Source organism: Petromyzon marinus, chromosome 46 (genome assembly GCF_048934315.1).
Source record: "Petromyzon marinus isolate PM22_M1 ecotype Great Lakes invasive population chromosome 46, UKy_Petmar_22M1.pri1.0, whole genome shotgun sequence".
Taxonomy (NCBI): Eukaryota; Metazoa; Chordata; class Hyperoartia; order Petromyzontiformes; family Petromyzontidae; genus Petromyzon; species Petromyzon marinus.
The window spans coordinates 13,262,385-13,284,233 of NC_133712.1; the positions used below are offsets into that span (position 1 = coordinate 13,262,385).

Genomic DNA, 21,849 nt, shown 5'->3' on the forward strand with positions numbered 1-21,849 from the left:
GCGAGTGATGGTAGGCAAGTGACAAGAGGAATGAGGGGGAATGAGTGGCACACGTGTGACATGTCTTGGGCAAGCGACGAATAAGCGAGAGACAAACACTTCAACTGGCACGCACGAGCAACATCAAGTGCAACGGATGAGCGATGGATTCACGTAGGCCAAAGCAATCAGTTATCGAGCAAAGGGCGGGTGAGGGGGGCGGCACCTGGTCGCGGTTGCTGATATTGGAGTACGGTAGTCGCCCCGTCATGAGCTCGAACAGGACGATGCCAAAGCCGTAGACGTCAGACTGGAACGTGTAAGGATTGTCCTGCATGCGTATTACCTCCGGCGCCTGCCCGCACACACGCGCACGCACACAAAAAACTGAGGTTTACAACAAATGAAAGGAGACGATGGGAGCGAATTCCAGATAAAAAATAAGTGTGACGGAAGTAGCATAAACAGAAGTACTGTGACCTGCAGTGTGGTGAGTGGGTGAGAATGTGTGTGGGAAGCGGTAGTGTAGCAGTTAGCGCGCTGCGCTACAAACCCAGCGCAACAAAGTTCCATTCCCATTCGCGGCCACCAACAACATCGGTGACGATTATCTGAACCGGTCCTGGGCCTCCCCTAGGTCGACTCAGCCTCGAATTAGTACCTGGTGCGGTGTAAACATCACTACTTGGGAGACAAAGGGGGCCGGGCATGATGTTGGCCACCCACCCCTTCGTGTGGAGTGCCGGCCTTCATAGGTGCTCGCTAACAGCACTTGCAGTCAATTAAGGCTACACGGGGGATATTTGTCTTTGGGTGTTTGGGTCAGTGGTTGGTTGTGTTGTTGTGACCTGCAGTGTCGTGGGGTTTGAACACAGTGTGGACGAAACGAAACAGTCAATTTGGAAGACCAAGTCCTCAACACGGATGGCACAATGAATGAGTTAACAGGAACAGTGGCCATGGTAGTAACGATAGAAGAGTGACAAAGGACGCCACTGACCGCTGGTGAGCGAGTTAATCGAGTGAGTCACCGAGTGTTGAATCATCGATCAATCGCAAGAGCTTCGATAATGACACGCACTTGTGCAGTACGGCCCTTTGTCAATCCACTGCTGGATGAGGGCCTCTGCACACCATGCGGGTCGTAACGGACTGACCGCACTTCACCACGCAGCGTAGACATGGGAGCACAGAATTGCACCACAAATGGATTAGTGGAACGAGGTGAGAGAGATGATGAGAGAGGCGAGGGAGGTGAAGCAGATGAGGATGCGGAGGGGAGCCGCACCATCCAGAGGATGGAGCCGGACGGCTGCTCCAGCTGGTGGGAGCCGCTCCAGCGCGACTTGACGGTAGCCAGGCCAAAATCACCGATCTTCACCGTCAGCGCCTCGTGCAGGAAGATGTCTGACGCGCTCGTGTCAAGGCAAGACAGCCGGCGGAACGGGCGTGGGGCAATCGAGACGCAAGCCGCCACAGACAAAAGGTGACAGAATCAAGACGAAAAAAAAAGCAAAGCATCGTCACCAATATCATCATTAACCATGACCATTCCACCGCTGCACGTAGGCCTGCCCATGTTGTCACCATCCTGCATGAGCCCGCGATCCACCCAACACCTGAACACAACATAATTTCACCGTTCCAACAACACGTTGGATGTCCTTCCGGGCATGTTCCATCACTTGTCTGCCTGTCCATCTCTCCAGGCTTCTTTGTGCACTTTTCGGTTTTAGTTAAAATGTATTTTGTCATATCCACATATCTGATCCATAAAACCATTGGTTTATAACCTTTTCTTTAAGGCACAATCATGATCATTATTATCATTGTCAAATGAATCTCCTCTCAGTGAACACACTTAAGAAGGTTATGCTTTAAGACATGTTTCCGTCAACTGCAAATAATATGGAACTAGCTTTACTACCCGGCTTCGCCCGAGACTTGGATTCTTGTCTTGGATTAATACACGGCCTACGCGGAGGGTGGGGAGGGATGCGTGACGTCAGCAGGCACACTGCGTAACGCTGCCGCATGCGGGTGACATCACAGATGTGACGTCACCGCTCAATTGCCGTGCAAAATATATCCATTATTGCGCCCCCCCCTCCCAAAATAACTAAAGTCTATTTTTATACTTTTTGCATTGTGTACAGTCTGGAAGCTACCCACATGCCAAATTTCAAGTTTGTTGCATGTTGGGAAGTATGCTAAATATTTCGAACAGACACACATAATCACAAATTTCCCTTTTATATATATAGACTAGCTTTACTACCCGGCTTCGCCCAGGACTTGGATTCACCACGCCCGGCCGCCTTTGTCTCCCCAGTGGTGATGTTTATACACCACACCAGTTACTCGTTTGAGCCTGAGTCGACCTATGGAAGGCCCAGGACCGGTTCAAATAATCGTCACCGGTGGTGGCCGTGAGCGGGAATCGAACTCGGGTCGCCGGGTTCGTAGTGCAGTGCGCTAACCACTCCACTACAATGCGCTACGCTTCCACATGCGTGGGTCACATGACAGATTTCACGTCACAGCTCACTTGCCGTGCAAAAAATATATGCATTACTTAGCTCCCCCCCCACCAAAAAAATAACAAAAATGTATTTTAATAATTTTTGCATGGTGTACAGTCTGGAAAGTACCCACATGGCAAATCTCAAGTTTGTTGCATGTCGGGAAGTACATTAAACATTTTGAACAGACACACATAATCACAACTTTGTCTTTTATATATATGGAGATTATGATTGTCAACAACTACGCCTTTTGGCGTCCTCTGGTCTAACACCGTTTTGAGACGAGGCTCAAAAGAAAGCTGTCTCTGGTGTGGACCAATCAGTTTCAAAGACAAAGTACGTTTTTTTTTGCATTCAGATCACAAGTATTGTGGTTAATGCAGACATGATTCCTTGTAAAAGGTTTCAGTTTGGTGTTTTAACATTTTAACACCTGTTTTGTTGTCAGAAAAAAGGGGAAAACCTATTCTCAACTACAATAAAAACAACCACCAGCACAAACAATAACTATTACAAAACAACTACCGGCAGAAAGACAACAGCTGGCACAGCCAGAAACAATCGGAGACCCAACCACGGGCGGTAAAAATGAACAACAAGGAGCTGCAGGGACGGCCATGGCAGCCATGGCAGCATCATTGAGTCCCAGGGCACCTTCAAGGAGCTGGGGAAACATTACCAAAAACAACAACAAGGCAGTTGCCAGCGGCTTGCAATGAGGATACTGTTGGACTTGAGGTCTCGATGGATGATGTTCTTGGCATGCAGGTAGCTGTCATCGAGAGGGGATAAAATATGAAAGGTCAAAAGTCAGCAGCATCCCGCAGCTTTGACGGACACTACAATGTGAAACGTGGAAAAATACTGCTGCTGCCATCAAATAGTATTGCTGCAGGGGCCCAGGGGGCACAGCAATGGGTCTGTTAATAGGTACGACATGACAGGGCATGAGCCAGAAGGGATGGATAGGGGTGGGGTTAGGGTTGCTTACGCAACCGAGTGGGGCTCCAGTAATATTTTTCAGAGGAGCAGTGTTTTGTGCTGAAGCGGCCACATCCCTATTAAGGCATGTAAAATTATTCTTCAACTCGCATCGATTACAACTGAGCCTTCTGCTCGCTGTCCCTAACCTCGTCCCAAACACATGACACTACTAATAACTAGCATGCAACGATGATAAATTCATCACTAACCGCAAATTGTTACATTAAATTCGAACAAAACCATCTAGTGCTCAATTCATAATGCTCTTGAAACATAACTATGAACTCTAAACCCTTAACAAATCACTTCAGCATGTCACCCTAAACAAAGCTCCAATGACCTACAACTTAATCCCTTACCAGACAGTCCCTGGCATTATTTACCACAAACGGCCCAATCTACATGTTGCTGTCAAATGTCGCTTTTCGTCCAAACTTAAGCATAAAAAATATAATTCACCAATGTCTCTATCAATGACAAGGGAATAGCCAAGGCCAATAAAATTAAATTGTCAACGACAGTCGACAGGCAATATGTTTTCACTAGAGGGCGCTCACAGCAGCGTGAGGTGGCGCAATGAACAATAAAGACGAAGGCGGCCAAGTCTAAAAAAAGGTCGAACGTGGCAAAGCAGAGGAGGGGCAGGCAGATTGGGGGGGGGGGAAGAGCACAATCGCCATTCAAACGCAAGCCCTACCCCTAACAAACCCACCAACCAGGCACTTGCCAACCAGACACTAGAATTAGCAAGGAACTATTACTACTAAGCCTACATGTAACCAACTCGTACCAGCCCTCTCACTGACCCTCACTCTACACACACAACTAACCAACTAGGCACTCCTACTCCTCCTAACCCTGTGTTGGCGAGCGTGTGTGCATACATGTACATGAGCGTGTGCTCGTGTGTGTACGTGCGAGTGACAGTGTACACACGTGTGCGTGCACGCGTGTGCATGCGCCAATGCACACGTTTACACGTGTTGCCGTGTGTACATTTGGCGTTATCGTGTGCGTGCACGCACGTACACCTATGTATATCTTCGTTCCTTTGTTTTATTTCGTTCGATTGTTTGCCTGCTGGCATGTTCATTGACACATACATGTGTGTGTGCGTGTGTGCGCCCGTGTATTTGTGCATGCGTGCTCACTCCATGCCCTGCGCCGTCTGCTTGCCGATGTCGATGAGCTGGTACATCTCGAACTTGGTGTCGGCCACGTGCAGGTGGCGGTAGAGGCTGGAGCCCTCGCACCACTGCGTGATGATGGCAAGACGCGGCTGCGTCATGTAGCCCATGAACAGCAGGATGTTCACGTGCCGCGTCTTCCTGCGGGGCCAGCAAACACACCCACGAGGAGAGGAGGGGAGTGAGATAGAGGTGAGTGTAGGGCATGGCGAGTGCAGGGGAAGAGCGAGGGAGAGAAAAAGGAAGAGTGAGGAAAAAGTGTAGGTGAGTTGATGAGAGTGAGAGACAGTGGAGAGGAGCGGGGTAGGGGGGGAGTGTGAGGGATGGTGAAAAAGTGAGGGGGCAGTGGAAATTAGAGAGGATGAAGAAGAGTGAGGGAGAATGAGGGAGCATTGTAGACGTGGGGGAAGCGCAGCAAAGCACAAGGAGGCATCGTTAAGCATGAGAAATTAAGACGGAGCATGTGGGGAAGCTCAGGATAACAATCGGAAGCATGAGGACAATGGATCAATGCCCGACTCCGTCTGCTCATGCCGACTTGATGACTTGAGGAGATTGAGTGCACCAGACGTGTGAAGGGAATGGTAAGGGCAGAGGAGGGCAGCAGATGGCAGGGCAGGGCAGTAATGGCACTCACCTCAGCACAGCCACCTCGTTCTTGAAGGCCTCGAGCTGCTGCGGCGTGGGCCCCGTCACCTTCAGAATCTTCACGGCCACGTCGCCTGCGCCATCGCACACAACATCGATGGTGACGACATCAACGTGTGACACCGCCGCGCTCCAGTAGCGGCGGCGCATTAAAAACTACCGCGGTGTCGCCGTAAAACCATATGTTGCACAGCTCTCTATTTTTTCCCCAATTTTATGTATGTTGAACTTCTTTCGCACCGTACGTAGCCAACTGTGCTAATCGGAGATGTGGGGGAAGGACAAAAAAGAAAAAAACAAAAAGCAGTTCTAAATAAATAGTTTTCAACCTAGATTTATCGAAATTTTACTACTGGTATCCTCTCATGACATGAGGAATCCATTGAGAAATCTTGGCAAGCAGTGCAGCTATACTGTTGGAGAACGGTCTGCTGAAGCAGATATCAGAGCCACCTCTGTGATCCTATTAAGTGACCTCTGAGTTACGCAATAGGGGACAGCACTTTCCCATCAACTTTGCGATACGTTGTCTATGTGAAACGGTGAAGAATGCTTTAGCATCGACAGGCTTTACGTGGAAAGAGCTAAGTGATGGGTCAAGACTGTGGACAAGAGGAAGCAATTGGGTTGCTTGATGTGTCAGTGACACGAGGCATATTAATTAAAGAAAACAGCTTATTTGGTTGCATCTTCCTTTTAAAAAATCTCTTTGTGTAACCTTGGGCTAAGAATGCTGTGTGATGAAGAGAGAGTTCCCCTTTGGCCAAATTTCCACAGGGCGGCGACTGGCAAGGATGATGAAGTCACGGGCTGTAGCAGCATTGGCAGCTGGAACGTACCATGCCACTTGCCCTTGTAGACGGTTCCAAACGAACCGGAGCCAATCCGTTTCACCAGCGTCACCTCCTCCTCCTTCACCTCCCAGTAGTAGCTCGAGTCTCGGTTGCCACCAATACCCTCGCCTTTCTAGAGGCCGGGGAAAGTTACGTTGTTATGAGAGCGATCGACGGAGAAGTGTGATGTGATCACATTGAACGAGAAAGTGAGTGAATGACTGGATGAATGAACAAGCAAGTGTGTGAACAAGCGAGTGAGAAACCGATTGAGTAAGCAAAAAAAACGAGTGACTGAGTAGGTAAGCAAGTGTATTCATGAGTATGTAAGAGTGTGTTCGTGAATGAGAGAGGAAATAAGCAGGCAAGCAACCAATTGGGCAAGCAAGTGAAAATAAAATGAATGCATGGGAGGTGAGCAAGTGAGCATGTACAGGAGCGGTGAACGAGTGAAAAAATGAGCAAGACAAGGGAGATACCAAATAAGTGAGCAAGTCGGCAACAGGGCTAGCATGCGAATAAGCCCACGGACGAGCAAGTGCAACAGCAGGTGAGCAGGCAAGGGAGAGTGAACAAACGGACGAGAGAGGGCAGGGCGAGCGAGCGCGTTGTCATCCTCACCGTCAGACGCTTATCGTCGGACGACGGGAGCTTCTTTTCCCGCGTGACGGGCGACCTTTGCCCTTTTGACCGCCCCACGACGCCCGACTGGCTGGCGGGAGGGCTGGCGCCCGTGTGGCTCCCTGCACCGGTGAGACGTTTTCATGTCACAATGTGTTTTGTATTTATAACAGCATTGCAGCCGCGGCGAGTTATTTATTAACTAGACCGCAAATGGGTCATTCAAGTCGACTTGTCCGATTTTGTAAAAGAATGCGATTTACGATGAAGATGCCATTAATCTACCGGCCACTATTAGCCACATGATAAAGGCCCCTCATCACAACTAATACAAAACACTCGTCCTCATCCGATACAGAACCCTAACCTCATCACATACAGCCCCAATAGTAATATCTGATGTAGAACCCTCACGCTCATCGAATACAGAGCCCTCATGCTCATACCGATATAGAAACCTAATTTCAAATTATATAGAATCAATAGTCTCATCAATTATAACCCTCATCTCTCATCCAAGAGAAAATCTTTGTCTCTGCCAATAAGTGCTACAGGACCCTTGCCTCATTAACGAACCCTCGTCATCAAATATTAAGCCCTCAACTCAACTATTCCAGAACCATTATCACATCTGACAGCGAGCCTGCATCTCATCCAAAACAGAGGCCTCATGTCATTTAAAATATAACCGTCGCCTCATTTGATACAAACAGTCAAGTTTTATTTCTTCACATAAACCAGTGCACGTCTGGCAAAGACCACCTCTGATAACGAGCCCTCCTCTTATCCAATAGAGAACCACTCATCTGACACCAAATCGTCTCATTCACCATAAAACCTCATCTCGTTAAGATGCTTCAGTTTGGCGCCCAGTGCCATCAGCCAATTTCACGTGGCGACATTTAATAAAGAATAACCTATAAAGCAAAAGAAAACATTTTGCTAAATAAACACCTTCAAAATTCATCAAAACCACACTTAAAAATTGTCGGACAATTCACGACCAACGGCGGAACTTGCATACACAAGGAGTCGTCGCTACAGCTCCATCACTATTGAAAATAATTTGTTTTACTTCTGAAATACATTGGCAAGTTGGCCGTTGTTTAGGCAGTTTTACCTCCTGATTGGTGGGAGGATGAACTTTTCAAGAGACTCTGAAATAGGAATTGAAAAGAACAACAATTAATTATTTAACAAATTTCAACCACAGGCAATTTACAAATTGCCTATGGTTAACTGTAGACATACAGACGCGCATGCACAAGTGTGATACAGAATAGTGCGCGCTCAACTCAGAGACACAAACATTCCCCTGTATAGCCATATACATTATTAAGGCGGGTGCTGTTAACAAGCACCCATTAATGCTGACATTGCATGGCAGTATCAAGCACAGCCTGATATGGGCATCTTTGCCTTGTGCAGGTGTGAGTGATTATTTCTATAATTTGTGGTAAAAAATGCATATTGAGGCCATGTGAAGTATGTAAATATGGCTGTCGCCTGATGAAGCTAGTTATAATTACCGGGAAAACATCGTCCTCAGATTGAAAATGTTGTGGCTTTGTTCTCCAACACACCGGTGTGCTGTACTATTAACGAATCGGCACGTTCTGTTTACGTGACAAACCTTACTAATTGGCTGTGTCCGGTGGTGGCGGGTTTAACGACACATTGAAATATTTACGCGATCTAACGCACAAATAAAACCTGTATGATGATGATATTGGTTGCACCGTACGTAACCAACCATGTCTATGCCTTGCTGTCAGGAAGTGAGTCACAGGGCAGAACCAGGTCTACAGGTATTTCGACTGAGATGGCGGCTGGCCTCAACATTTTTCATTTCGTCTGTTATTCATTAAGAATTTTTTCGTGCGAAAAGAGGCGAATGGGTCTGTGGTTCTTTAGGTTAGTTTTATCTACATTTATTAACATCAAAATTATTTCACACCTCCGATTAGCACGGTTGGTAATGTACCGTGCTTTCAAAATACATGCATACAGACCAGGCAGAATTCAGACTGTGGTATTTTATTTGTGTTGAAATCTCGTAAACAAGTCAGCGAATTATATTCCAACAACTGGTTCCGCTTACCCTGTTTCATACTGCAATGCCTTGGGGAGGGCCTTCATTGATCACGTTTAATGATGATACGACTAGCACAACAAGACAAAGACCCCCCCTATTGCCTTAATCAGGGCAAGTGCTGTTAGGGAGCACCGATGAAGGTTAACACGGCACACGAAGGGGCGGGTGGCCAGCACCACACCCAGCTGCATGTCTACCTGTGGTTATTTTCACAAAATTCGCCAGGTTCTCGTTTATGTTCAAGTCGACCTAGGGGAGGCCCAGGACCAGTTAAGATACTCGTCACCGATGTTAAAAGTGAGTGTGAATCTAACTCGTGTCACCAGTTTTGTAGTGCAGTCCGCTGAACCACTGGACGACCGCTCTCCACGACTGGCAAGCAAGAACAACAACTGCCATTCGCCACTAAGTGGCGGTGATGTCACCATGGCACTTGTGAAGTGTCGAATGCCTGCTAGCAGGTCGTTATGGGTCGACTGAGATGCAGCACCTGTGCCCCCTACGACTGGCAAGCACGCACACACACACATGCGCACGTGACCTCACCTCTATGAGTGAGGCATCCACAGGCGTCGTGGTGCTCGGGATGTGCACATTGGGTGTGGATGTGGAGCGCTCGCGAGAGCCCAGCGACCCCCCGACCTCCACGAGCAGCGGAGGGAACGGGAACGCGTGCGAGCTCGGTCGCATGTCGGGCGACCTGACGGGGACGACAGGCCGAGGTCATCCTCACCATCGTGGCATAATTCGTAAGAGCAGGCCCATTGTCTGCCTGCCGGTGTAATGGTACAAATGTGAAAATAACCCGCAAATTACTAATTTAGGAAACGCAAAGCAACCGTCGTCGCCTCCTACAAAAAAAAAAACAGAACAAGACCCTCCTGGAAAAAAGCCTTGATGCTCGGTGAGGAATTAATAAACAAGAGAAATATAAAATAATGAGCATCACAGTCGAGCCACTGGTTGGGCATCCTGGCTTCACAAGCGCTTGTGGCGACATTAGATAATGGCCATAAACCGCATCAGCAAATTAAATGAATGCTGCGGATAGCTTGTGCACACATGGATAGTCAAAGATACTCCACGACAAGCAATGGGAACGTATGCGTGAACAACTGTTCCACTGTTGCTCATTGCCCAGGAACTTCTCTAATATTCACTCCATGTTTCCCAAGCTCTTGAGGAGTCAGGCATGAAGACCCGCTCTCACCAAGGCTATTGACGGTGATATTATATATTTTTATTATAGCTGCTTAAACACTGAACAATCTACCAGATGCATGAAAAGGTTGCAGAATCTCAAATTATTCATATCATTACTTAAACACACTTGCACAATATTTGCAACTGTTACAGCTAGAGTAAATTCAAAATTGAGCGATGTGCACCGTTATTTATTGTGTTTGACTATGGTGCGGTGTTCATGTGCACTGTCCTTAGCGTCTTGTGCCTGTTCTTGATGCTGTATGAAAACATCTGGCATTGCAGAAATGTAGACAGTACAGGATTTGAAATACTTGTACTTGTAACATTACACGTTTGCCATGTGTACGTGTGTGTTACTTGGCAGCATGGACACCCTTGCAAATAAGATGTTTCATCTCAAGCAATTTGGCAGGTAAAATATTGTTATAATAAAACAATGTAAAGTGGTGTTGGGCAGGCGTGGTGTGGAGCAGCGAGCGATGTCCCTGATGCTGATGGTGAGCGGCGTTACCCATGGCTCGATGCCGGCATGGCAGACATTGGCGGGCGGCTTAAGTAGCCCGGTGAGATGGGGCTCGGGTGGTCACACCACGTCAGGTCCCGCATGTCCGGCTGGATTCGGTTTCTACACGAGTGAATCGGGACGAATTGGGTGAGAGTTAGAGAGCACATTTTTACATTTAATTAACTAAACACATGACATGTGCTGTCGTGGTGGAGTCCAGTGTTATGAAATTATAAAGTAAAACACAACATTCTGTTTCAATAGACAACGGGTTCTTCGACCGGATTATTATTTGTTTAGTTTATTAGTGAATAACCACCATCCAGTAGTGTACAAAGTTCTATGGGATAATTAATTTAGTTAACGTATTCTGTCTCATTCAGCAGTGGAGGCACAAAGGCTTGTAAATTGTTAAAAATGTTTCCACAATCCACCACGGAAGCGCATAATACATTTTGTGAAATGTTGCTGTGCTGCGCTGCGCTTATTGGACCTCATTGTGTTTGCAGAAGCTCTGAGCCTATACCAGCTGGAAACCCAGCGGCATCTGCTCAACAGTCCACATTTCCTGAACATTGGCCGAGCCCCCCACTTCTGAAAAAATAGCCCCCCTCCCCTTGTAGATTCGTACAGTCAAAACATGGACAAGAATGTAAACATGAGTAAAATTAAGCAATGGGCGTGGCTGTAGCCTTCTATAACATATATTGGTATTGACAGCTAGAGCAGAAGGCATGTTGGACAACAGCGGAAAGTATTGTTCATCATTCCGTCAAGCAGTTTAACATTCACACTACGTTTGTTTAACCCTGACCGTCTCACGCCGGCACTCTCGAGTTTTTCGTACAACTCCCCCGGTTCAACAAGGTCACGCTACAGGGGCCGGCGCCGCACGCACTTGAGCTGGTGGAGGTTGATGCAGACCATGGGCACCTCCGTGCTGCAGCGCTCGTGGAACTTGTACCCGCACGTTTGGCAGCGGAAGCCATTGAAGAGGAAGCGCAGGCAGAAATCGCAGTAAACCAGGGACAGGAACGTCTTGCGCACCTGTCGAGGGATTCGCGAAGAACGTGCAGGGGACAAGGGCGGGATCCGGCGGTCAGGCACCATTCGGTAAACGTGTAACGATTCACCACCCCGCCCCCTCCTCCCAGGGTGGGTGCTGCTTTTCAATTACTCATCAAGATACATGAGATGCAATTTGACTCAAAATTGCCTCGCGTTTATCTTTTTGGTATATGACATAATTGGTCAATTGTTCGATTATCCCGAATGTAACATCAGCGCAAAATATACACACAAAAGTTTAAAAGTGCAGCCTTGCAATTGCTTGCTCGTGTCACTGCTGGTGGAAGGGTCTCTACGAGATGGATCTCAACAGTCATCTAGAAGGTTTACTGCCCGACTCTTTCATGCTGGGTAAACTTCTTGGAAGAGGTGTGAGTACCTAAACTTTACCATGTATGTATATACAACTTATTTTGCACCGTACGTAGCCAACCGTGATAATCACCAGAGTCGATTGACAAGTTGCCAATGTTAACCCATTTATCCTGCTGGGTGGAAAGTGGTGGGAGCTCTTCGAAACTTTCCCATTGTTTCAAGTGCCGCCAGGAGATCGAACCGGCAACCTCTGCATTGCAATTCCACTGTGCTAACCATTACACTCGAAAACAATTCATCACACACAATTCAATCCTTGCATCATTATATGTACATGGTATTCAAACTTGACTTTAATTAGCAAATGAGAACAAACCGGGATGAATGAAAGACGAAGACAACACAAATGAGACAGTACATTGGGGCAAAAACATTTTTTTCCAAAACATCGAATGGTAAAACCTGAATCCTGGCAATTCTTCGACTCATGGGGAAGGGAGAATAATTACAAGCCTGGTCATCTATCACTCAGTTCTGCCTCAGAACCAAACAAGCAGATTTAGTCAGTCCATCAGCCACGCGCAGAGACGATTACGTCAATAACAGATTGGGGAGGGGGGGGTGCAAGAACGAGCGATGGTCTCAACACCCAAGACTGCAGTCCTCTTCCCGGATCGAGCGGAGCCCTTCAGCCGAAAACCACGCTGCCACTGTGCCAACTTCTCTCACTGCGCTGCCACAAAACAGGAACCGGGAAGTGTTGCAACTATTTGGTCAGGAACGGGAAGCAAGTGCCGGGAGAGATGGGGGGGGGGGCTGTACACTCGCTGCGTTGCGCCGCGTCGTGCCGTGTGCGATGCCGTGAGCGACTCACAAAGTTGTGTGTGGTGAGAAGCACGTTGTCCAAAATTTCCACCGAGAGCTCGTCCCCGATGAACCACGACACGTCCATGTTCCAATCGATCATCTCCTTCCCACTGCGGGCACAACAGTGATTAAAAGCAAGAAAAGACACACACGTACATACACAAAGTAAAAAAAATTTCCCGTGTATAGCCTAAACAGACTGCTGGGGCAAGTGCTGTTAGCGAGCACCTACTAAGGTCGGCACGGGATACGAGGATGGCCAGCCCCCACACCCGTCCGCCCTCGTCTCCCGAGTGGCGATATTTTCACATCGCACCAGGTACAGACACACACGTGATGAAAACTTGAGGTCATCAGGAGGCGATGACATTGATGTCAATATACCGCACCATAGCTTCCTTTCTTCTTCTAGATACCGTAGTTGTTGTCAAGTTGACAAATTTTATCGCAGTCTGTGTCACAGCACTTTGCAGTGCTGTACAAAACACCCATCTCCTTAGTCTTTACAAACTGTGTTCATTTTACACCGATTGAGAGCCACAGGTAGGATTGAGAAGTCATCCCGGAAAGAACTTAATGAAGATCACAATGGGTAAGACCCCAGTAACTTCTTTTTTCTCACACCACTGCATAGGGACCCCACGGTGGCGAGATGTTAACTACTCGCCTGGTATACAGGAGGTCGGAAGTTCGATCCCAACTCCGACGCCTGTATATCTGGAGTTTGCATGTTCGCTCTCCCTGTGGTCGTGTGGATTTTTCTCCGGGTCCTCTGGTTTTTCTCTCCACATTTACAAGCATGCGTTTCGAATGTTTAGCTGCTGCAAATTTCTACATGATGAGCCACTTCGTTGAGCTATCATTTGTGGCCAGGTCGCTTCTAAACAAGAGCTACATAGCTCAGTGGGCCTGACCAGGTAAATAAAAAGTTTAGTTTTAGGATTTTATCATCGTGCTGTGTAGCTCTCCGATGTGCTTCTGGGTTGGACTCACGTGTTGTGCGGCACAGTGTCTGACATTTTGGCCCTACGTGCCGGAAGGTTCTTCAGGAAATTAATCGAAGCGTTGACCGGTGAGTGAGCGGTGGAGCGGGTAGAGGGGTGAGCGAATGGACCGGAGAGAGCGGCGAGCGCGGCGCCCTTCCGTACCGTTCATTCACCCTGTAGACGCCGCAACAGTGCGTGGTGAGGCCACGAATCGTGAGCGCCTTCATGAGGCTGTCCTTCACGGTCACCCCGCTACGAGCAGGAACCTACGAGCAATGCACAAAGCACAAACGCTGAGCATCAAAAAGACCGATTTTGATTACAATTAATAATTGATTTAATGGTAAGGATACGTAATGGATTTGGCCAAATTTATGTCATGAGACTCTCCACCACCCGATAGTCTGACTTCCTGGGGTCTGTCCTGAAGATGCCTGATGCAGTTTCAAGCAAAACATCCAATTCACATGCTAACTTTGGTTGTGAGGATTGTTCTTAGACTTACCGGTGAGCTGAAACAATAATGCCTGGCGCCTTAAAAGCTTGTGCATGCACAAATGTAATTAGTTTGGCTATGTGGCATGATCATTAAGTGGCCTCATCTAAAAATATATTATGAATCACATTACTGGCTGTGAAAACCTACGTTTAATGCGAACTTGAACATGTAAATCAACATATCAACATGCCTAATGAGGAGTTTTTGATCAGCAATAGTACCTGCTATCACTGGCGGAGCCAGTGGGGGAGGTGGGGGTCGCACGTGCCCCCCCAATGATCCGATCGAAATCCCTAATTTCGATCGGATCATTGGGGTTTATTAGTAATAAATCAACATTTTGCGACCCCCACAGCCACTGTGTAGCATATTATTACGTGCCAGGGACTCTATGAGATGATAGTACAATAGTCTGAGTCCATAATTGGCAATAAGTAACGGCAAAGCAGTTATAAGTGACTCACAGGATTGTGCGCAGTTGCGTATACAGGACACGACTTCCCTGACGGCATTCACCTTCAGCGAGCGCGATGCCGATCACACAATGCGGTTGGAAATCGACCCTCGATCGATGGCTGCACCATCGCCGCACACGCGTCGAATAGAAAGGCAGGGACAAGTCCTTACTTACTAACAACTCCTATAATTTTTAATTGCTGGAGGGGTTGCCCCCCTCCACCTGAAAATCCTGGCTCTGCCATTGCCTGCTATGAAGTATAGATCAGAAAAATGGACACTCACAAGAAGATTTCCATTCTACGTGGTGACTTTACCGAAAGAACCAAGAAGATGAATCCCTGCAGTCACGAAAGCTTTAAATCGAAATTTAAGATGCACAAAGTAAGCATGGAGATGTGCATGCTGGGAATTAGACTGGGAGAGAATGAAAAAAATAAGAATCAGTGGACGTAAAATAGAGACATCAATTTGGGTGTTAAGAAAAGTAAGTGGTCCTGGGCAAGATGCGTCGCTAAGGGATGATGGTCGATGGATACGACTAATGACAGTGGTAAGCGATGCCGGAGAGTACGCCCACCGTGGAAGAGAGCAATGTAATCAGCTCATGTGCGGATGCTCGGTGATTTGTCAGATCGCGAGGATCTTGATAAATGGCGATGGCTTGGAGAGGCCTTAATCCAACGGTGGACAGATTATGGCTGATGATGATGCAAAGTGTGCTTATATACAACTGCTAATGTGTTTTTCAGCATATGAAGTGCAGCGTAGAATAAAGATCGCTACAGACAGACATGAGCTGGCGCCCACGGTGGTGCCGTACTCACCACGGTGCGCTGCTTGTTGGGCAGGGAGACGCGCACGAGTGTGGTGCCGGAGCGGGTCGGCTCGGCGTGAGCCCCATCCTGGGCGCCGTTCATTCTCCCTGACAGCGCTGCGTGCGCCGTCGATGGCGGTGGAGGAGGTGGTGGTGGTGGTGTGGGAGGAGCCAGCATCACAGTCCCGCCCCCTCCACCTGCCAGTAACAACATCAAACGAGCAAACAGATGAAGTGAAAGAATCAACGGCAGCACGGCGGTAACGTTTTGCTTTAATGAAGAGAAGAAATCTCTTTGAATGTCTACCCAATTGTGCATGTGTGTGCTCCTATGTGTCAGTGTGTGCCTGTGTGAGTGATAGTCCAGTTTACCATGAGTGTAATAATTGGGCAATTCATCAATTGAAACAAATTCTGAACCTCACGTGAGAACAGATTATTCACAATGTATGCCAATTACACGTGAACGATATCCCAATGTGACAAATGAGGTAGAGGAAATGCAAACAAGGGGGGGTAAATATATACAATAAAGAAACAATTCCGCAACAGAATAATAAAATCTCAATTCATAAAAAGCGTACCGTGTAGCCATGCTTTCAATGCACATGTCTTTGCATTTCAAACATGTATGTGTATACTTGCATACAAAGGTTTGTACCTGTGTACATGTGCATATGCCTATGTGCCCAAGAATGCATGTGAATGCTTGCTTGTGTCTTTGTCTTTCATGTCTATACCCGTGTGTACCTGTAAACAATTGCGTGTACATGCCCGTGTACCCTGACATGCATGCGTGTACCTGCTTGCGCACTAGTGTGATTGTGTGCGTGTCTACGCATGCTCACTCACGTTCAATCGATTATTCGTAAATTCACTTTCGCGGTAAGTATTCGTGACACGCATCACTTGCATCACATCAGAATTCCACTTTCGAATCCAAGCCCAAACTTGTAATAATGAAACGTGTCTACGTGCATAATACAATCGTGCATGCACGCATTAGTGATGCTGATACTTAACTTTCCTAACTTGCTTATACATGCAACAGCAAGATGTCTGACACAATATAACTGGATAAACGACTCCGTTATTTTCCTGTCATTTTCTAATTGAGCATTATTTACTTTTTTTTTTTAAACCACCAAACAGAGGGTCACCACATCGTGTGCTTTCAGATGCACTTCTGTGGTCGTGTGGAACACTTTTCCTTCCAATATTAAAAAGCCATTGGAGCCATGCACTTTTAAACGTAGTTTGAAAGTTAATTTCTTTAGAACAGCTTTTTGTGTTTAGTTTGTTGTCCTTTCCCGCACCTCTGATTAGCACGGTTGGCTACGTGCGGTGCGAAAGAAGTTCAACATACATATTTCTCATTCATTATCCTCTACTACACCCACAATATGGAGATCCCTTCCTCCAGCCATCCATGCTGTTGACTCCCTGTCTCTGTTCAAGTCCAATCTTAAGAACATCCTCTGTTTCATCTGCTTATGACTGTGTTTCTAGAAAATAAATATGCCAATTGTTTACGTATATCATTTGGTATGTAGTCACATTTATACATTACGTAAATATATGTTACGTCATATACTCAAACAGAGACCCATATACTCACATACCATACATTTACTTAGGGATCCATACTCTTTGGTTCTCTTCGGTAAAGTCACGTAGGTAAAAAATAAAACAACAAAAAAATCACGACGTTTCGGCCACAACACAAGTGGCCTTCATCAGGTGAAGGGACCCAACTGTCCAGAGGACAGCGTTGGAGTGAAGAAAGCCAAGCGCAGGTCGCCTCCTTTAAGCTGTGAGGGGGTAAAACAGAAAACGCCTTGACAAAGGAATCATAAAATGTGCCACTGTGAAAGCTTGGACATTACACCACCGTGAGAGTTTGGAATGCCACTACTTGAATAAATATACTGTATCATTGAAAATTAGTTTAATGTTTGGTTCGATTTAAAACATCTTTCCAATGGTTGCTTAACTTGAAACCATCTTCTCGGTTGAAATTGTGTGTGTTTGTAAATCTGAATTGCCTCGTGAACAAATCTCTGATAAAAACCCGTGGGTTTGCAGAGGACCTTGGTATCGGAGAAAACTATATTGTGATCACCCACAGCGTTGTAACAGTGATCAGCTACGGCAGAAGAATTCGTTCTGCCATGTTTCAAATCTGATTTGTGCTCGCGAATTCGGTCAGAGACATGTCGTTTCGTCTCCCCGATATAGCAGTCACCACAGGTGCAGATCAATTTGTAAACCCCGGGGTACTGTAAGTCAGAATGAAAGATGTTCTAAATCGAACCAAACATTAAACTACTTTTCAATGGTACAGTATATTTATTCAAGTAGTGGCATTCCGAACTCTCACGGTGGTATAATGTCCAAGCTTTGACAGTGGCACATTTTATGCTAATTCCTTTGTCAAGGCGTTTTCTGTTTACCCCCTCACAGCTTAAAGGAGGCGCCCTGCGCTTGGCTTTCTTCACTCCAACGCAGTCCTCTGGACAGTTGGGTCCCTTCACCTGATGAAGGCCGCTTGTGTTGTGGCCGAAACCTCGTGATTTTTTGTTGTTTTATTTTTTACCTACGTGACTTTACCGAATAGAACCAAAGAGTATGGATCCTTGCAGTCACGAAAGCTTCAAATCTAGAATTTACTTAGGGACCCATAGTTTCACAGAGATCCCTAGAATCACATTTACCCAGACACACAGAGACCCACAGATTAATATGTAAACCCATCTACTTGTGTAGAGACACAAAATCACAAAGACAGCTGTGGACTCGCATATAGACCTTTTACTGCCACGATCTTTATCATAAATATGCCCACGATTTCTGTACACTGTCTTGAGATGCGGTCATATTGAGATGCTATATAATACATAATGTATTGTAATTGTGTAAAACACATGGATAGATTTGTTTTAATCCATAGGCCGAGCAGGCAAAATGCCTTTCCTTGTCTAGATTTTCTGTCAAGCTGCCCAGGCAGGGCTGCCCAGGCGAGAAGCGAGGGAAGGTGGTCGGGCCTCCCTGGCCTCAACTTTACACACAGACTGTTTAACGGCTCGGTAGTAAGTAAATGTGTTGCAAAACAGAGGCAACAAGGTTGCATTGTTAATCACGAAGCACTGCGCAACATTTGAAAAATGCAAATAGTTGCATGCAGGAGAGCTACCCCTAGTCAGGTCCAGGCATTTTTTTTTCCTCTGCTTATGACTGTTTCTTTCTCTCTGCAACATAAATGTGACCACTGTTTCTGTGCAGCACGTTGAGAAGCGGTTGCATTTCGAGGCTATGTTAATTCACATCGATTTGAATTGTACCGTTGAACTTCAGCTTGTGTGCGTGCCTGTAACTTGTCCATGTGCACCTATGTGCTATATGTGTACTCCAGCGTGTGTCCACGTGCATGCGTGTGCGTACCAATGAATGTATGTATGTGCATGTTAAACGGCAGGAGTGCAATGCTGAGCTATGAACCTGGTGACCCGAGTTAAATCCTCGCTCCCAATCGGTTACGAATATCTGAACCAGTCCTGGGCGTCCCCTGGGTCGACTCAGCTTCAAATGCATACTTTGTGTAATTTGTAAACATCGCCAGAGGGAGACAAAGGCACCCGGGTGTGGTGCTGACATCGCACCCCTTGTGTGCCATGCATAGGTGCGACAAGTCTGTTAAGGCTATACAGGGGGTCATTGTCTTTGTTAAAGACTAAACACACGCGCGCATGTAATATTTGTGAGTGCCTTCTGACTAAACCCATAACAATTTATCCCTTCCTGGAGATTCTAAGAATTCTCAGATTTCAGAGTCAAGATTCAATTCATGAATAAAAATTAGGTTCTGTCGAATATGTATTATATTTTTTTCTCTTTAGTTTGTACAGTTTTGTTTACTAATTAAGCGAAAATGTAATATTAGCATAGTTGGAATATAATTTTTCTAAATATCTAAATTATCAAGTGCACAATTCAATGAACATACAGTGAGTGTAAATACTGCATTGTGATAAAAATTACACATTTACATGGTTACTGCGCACCCATGTGAGCATGTGTGTATGTATGAGGATGGAGCGGTGGGTGGTTTAGTGGTTTGCACACTGCACTATGAACCCAATAACCTAAGTCAATGCCCACCCCTAAGTCAACTTAGCCTAAAATAAAATGACTCTGTGTGTAAACATCAGCACTGCAGCAGAGTACTGACCACACAACTCTGCAGAGCACTAGCCGTAATAGGTAATCACGAAAAGCAAATGCCCCCTACAGTCGATACATCTACACGGGGATCTTTGTGTTCATGTACATGTGTATACACGTATTTGCCTGCGTGTGCGTGCCTGTGCATCTATCCAACTGCGAGTGGTCCACATTTTCACGCGTTGCACATGCACTCTCTCGCGTGTAAACGCAGGTGCGTACGTGTGCTCGTGCGTTACTTTTCTGTGCGTGCGTACCTCCGCCTCCTCCGGACCCAGGAACGCCGAGCGCACCGAGCCTGGCAGGACTGCTGTGGTTGCGCAGTGAGTGGAGGAAACTGTGTTCCCGTGGCATTTAATCCTGGCGCGCCGACTTCATCTGGCTGCTCACCGCATGTGCGCGCAAACACAAACATGCGGAAGACAAGACAAAAACGGACAACTCAATGTTAAACCCCGATTGAATCGTCGCGTGCCAAAAACCACGATCCTCGCGATCAAACCAGCCTTCTCGAACCCAGACGTCCATCTCATGGGATTTATACTGTGGTTGCAACAGACAGGGCAACCAAGCGGGCAAGTGCGCGAGCTTTCATGCTTACCCTGGTTGGTGGGTTGACACCGGATTTGCCAATTGAGCATGCCAAGCTGTGGCAATCACAATTGACCAAAACTAAAAAGCAGTTGAGCAGCGCGGCACGAAAAATGAAAAAGCGTCACCGCGTTTCAACATTCAGAACTGTGACAGCGAGAACACCAGTGCACGGGACAGCCGGCGTATGACGACTGTTGATAGGTTTACTATTACTATTGAATTATTAATCTTATTTTTTTACAGCTTCAGCAAAAAACTCCATGCCTCTTGGCACCACCACCCCCATTCCACCCTGCCCCCCCACCCCCTTACCAATACCACAGCCCCAACCGCGCACCCCCGCAAACTTAGCCACAAGCTCCCCTGGGAACCACTTGCCACGGAAAAAAAATACATATTTAGCGTCACCGCCATTAGGAAAATAACCACATCTCAAGTAATTCGGTCCTTAAGAGATGACCTGAGAAAACAGCGACTGTTATGCCATCTCAAACTACATAAATCTGCTACCCATGTACCAGCAGAAAGAGGCACATTTCTGTTTGCAAGCACAGAAATCGGAGCATCATGAATTGCATCTATCATAGAGGTTACACACACTACCGATATGATGGGGAAACAGGTCACGTGATCTGTGGGTACACTTTGAAATGTGGAAATCATTCACTCGGCATAGCTTTATGGATGCACCTTGTCAAACTGCCTCCACAGGACATCAAACTGGGGCGCAACATTTTTCATTTATTTTCAGGACAAGGCTTTGAAGTTTTGTTTTGTTGTCCCCTTTAAATAAAACATGAAAGCAAGAGACGGCTCACTTGGAGGGCATCAAAACAACGCGCGCTGTGATCAGAACTCAATGCGCGAGTGAAGAGAAGGGACCCGGGATTGGTAGGAGGCAAGAAGGTGTGAAGTGTATGGGTAGGTCAGGGTCTCTTATTTCAGGTGCAATGCATCAAATGGGACCAGGTACAAAGGCACAAAAACCAAGACAAAGGTAATGCAAGAAAAGCCACTGTTAACGCATTAACAGATTATAACTCACAAGGTGGTGAGAGGTAACAGTCATTATTTTTTTTGGGAGGGGGGGGGGTTTAATTCCATGATATATGCAAACTTCTTTATGCAATAGGTTTCCATTATGCCTAAATAAGAAATATTCCAATCAGTTCATTATAGCTGTTTAGACCTACGAATTAGAAATACAGCTAAACCTTGGATTGAGCATAATTTGTTCCGGAAACGTGTTTGTAATCCAAAGCACTCGTATATCAAAGCACTCGTATGTCAGTTGTGATCACATGACGCTCGGCAGTACAAAGCGTATGCGTACTACTCGTATTGCAAGACCCTCTCGCTCGTTTATCAAATTAATATTTATTTAAAAATTTTGCTTGTCTTGCAAAACACTCACAGACCAAGTTACTCGCAATCCAAGGTTTT

The 21,849-nt window shown here is 46.5% G+C and overlaps 1 protein-coding gene across 3 annotated transcripts in view; it reads right to left on the bottom strand.

Moving 5' to 3' along the window:
* The window catches only part of LOC116952393 (serine/threonine-protein kinase A-Raf-like), a 43,068-nt gene that overhangs the window by 10,371 nt on the left and 10,848 nt on the right, over positions 1 to 21,849 (bottom strand). For 2 of the 3 annotated variants that reach the window (XM_032971740.2, XM_032971742.2), the window contains exons 2-16: positions 20,070 to 20,194; positions 15,602 to 15,789; positions 13,982 to 14,085; positions 12,841 to 12,943; positions 11,482 to 11,630; positions 10,590 to 10,703; positions 9,419 to 9,572; positions 7,898 to 7,934; positions 6,778 to 6,899; positions 6,163 to 6,289; positions 5,313 to 5,397; positions 4,640 to 4,816; positions 3,230 to 3,276; positions 1,268 to 1,386; positions 206 to 334 (exon numbers count right to left, since the gene is read on the bottom strand). In XM_032971740.2, the coding sequence (XP_032827631.1) occupies positions 206 to 334; positions 1,268 to 1,386; positions 3,230 to 3,276; positions 4,640 to 4,816; positions 5,313 to 5,397; positions 6,163 to 6,289; positions 6,778 to 6,899; positions 7,898 to 7,934; positions 9,419 to 9,572; positions 10,590 to 10,703; positions 11,482 to 11,630; positions 12,841 to 12,943; positions 13,982 to 14,085; positions 15,602 to 15,789; positions 20,070 to 20,166 (1,752 nt within the window). In that variant the 5' untranslated portion in view covers positions 20,167 to 20,194. Of the gene's footprint in view, positions 1 to 205; positions 335 to 1,267; positions 1,387 to 3,229; positions 3,277 to 4,639; positions 4,817 to 5,312; positions 5,398 to 6,162; positions 6,290 to 6,777; positions 6,900 to 7,897; positions 7,935 to 9,418; positions 9,573 to 10,589; positions 10,704 to 11,481; positions 11,631 to 12,840; positions 12,944 to 13,981; positions 14,086 to 15,601; positions 15,790 to 20,069; positions 20,195 to 20,413; positions 20,639 to 21,849 lie in introns of those variants that run through there. The other variant, XM_032971741.2, reaches the window with a different exon arrangement.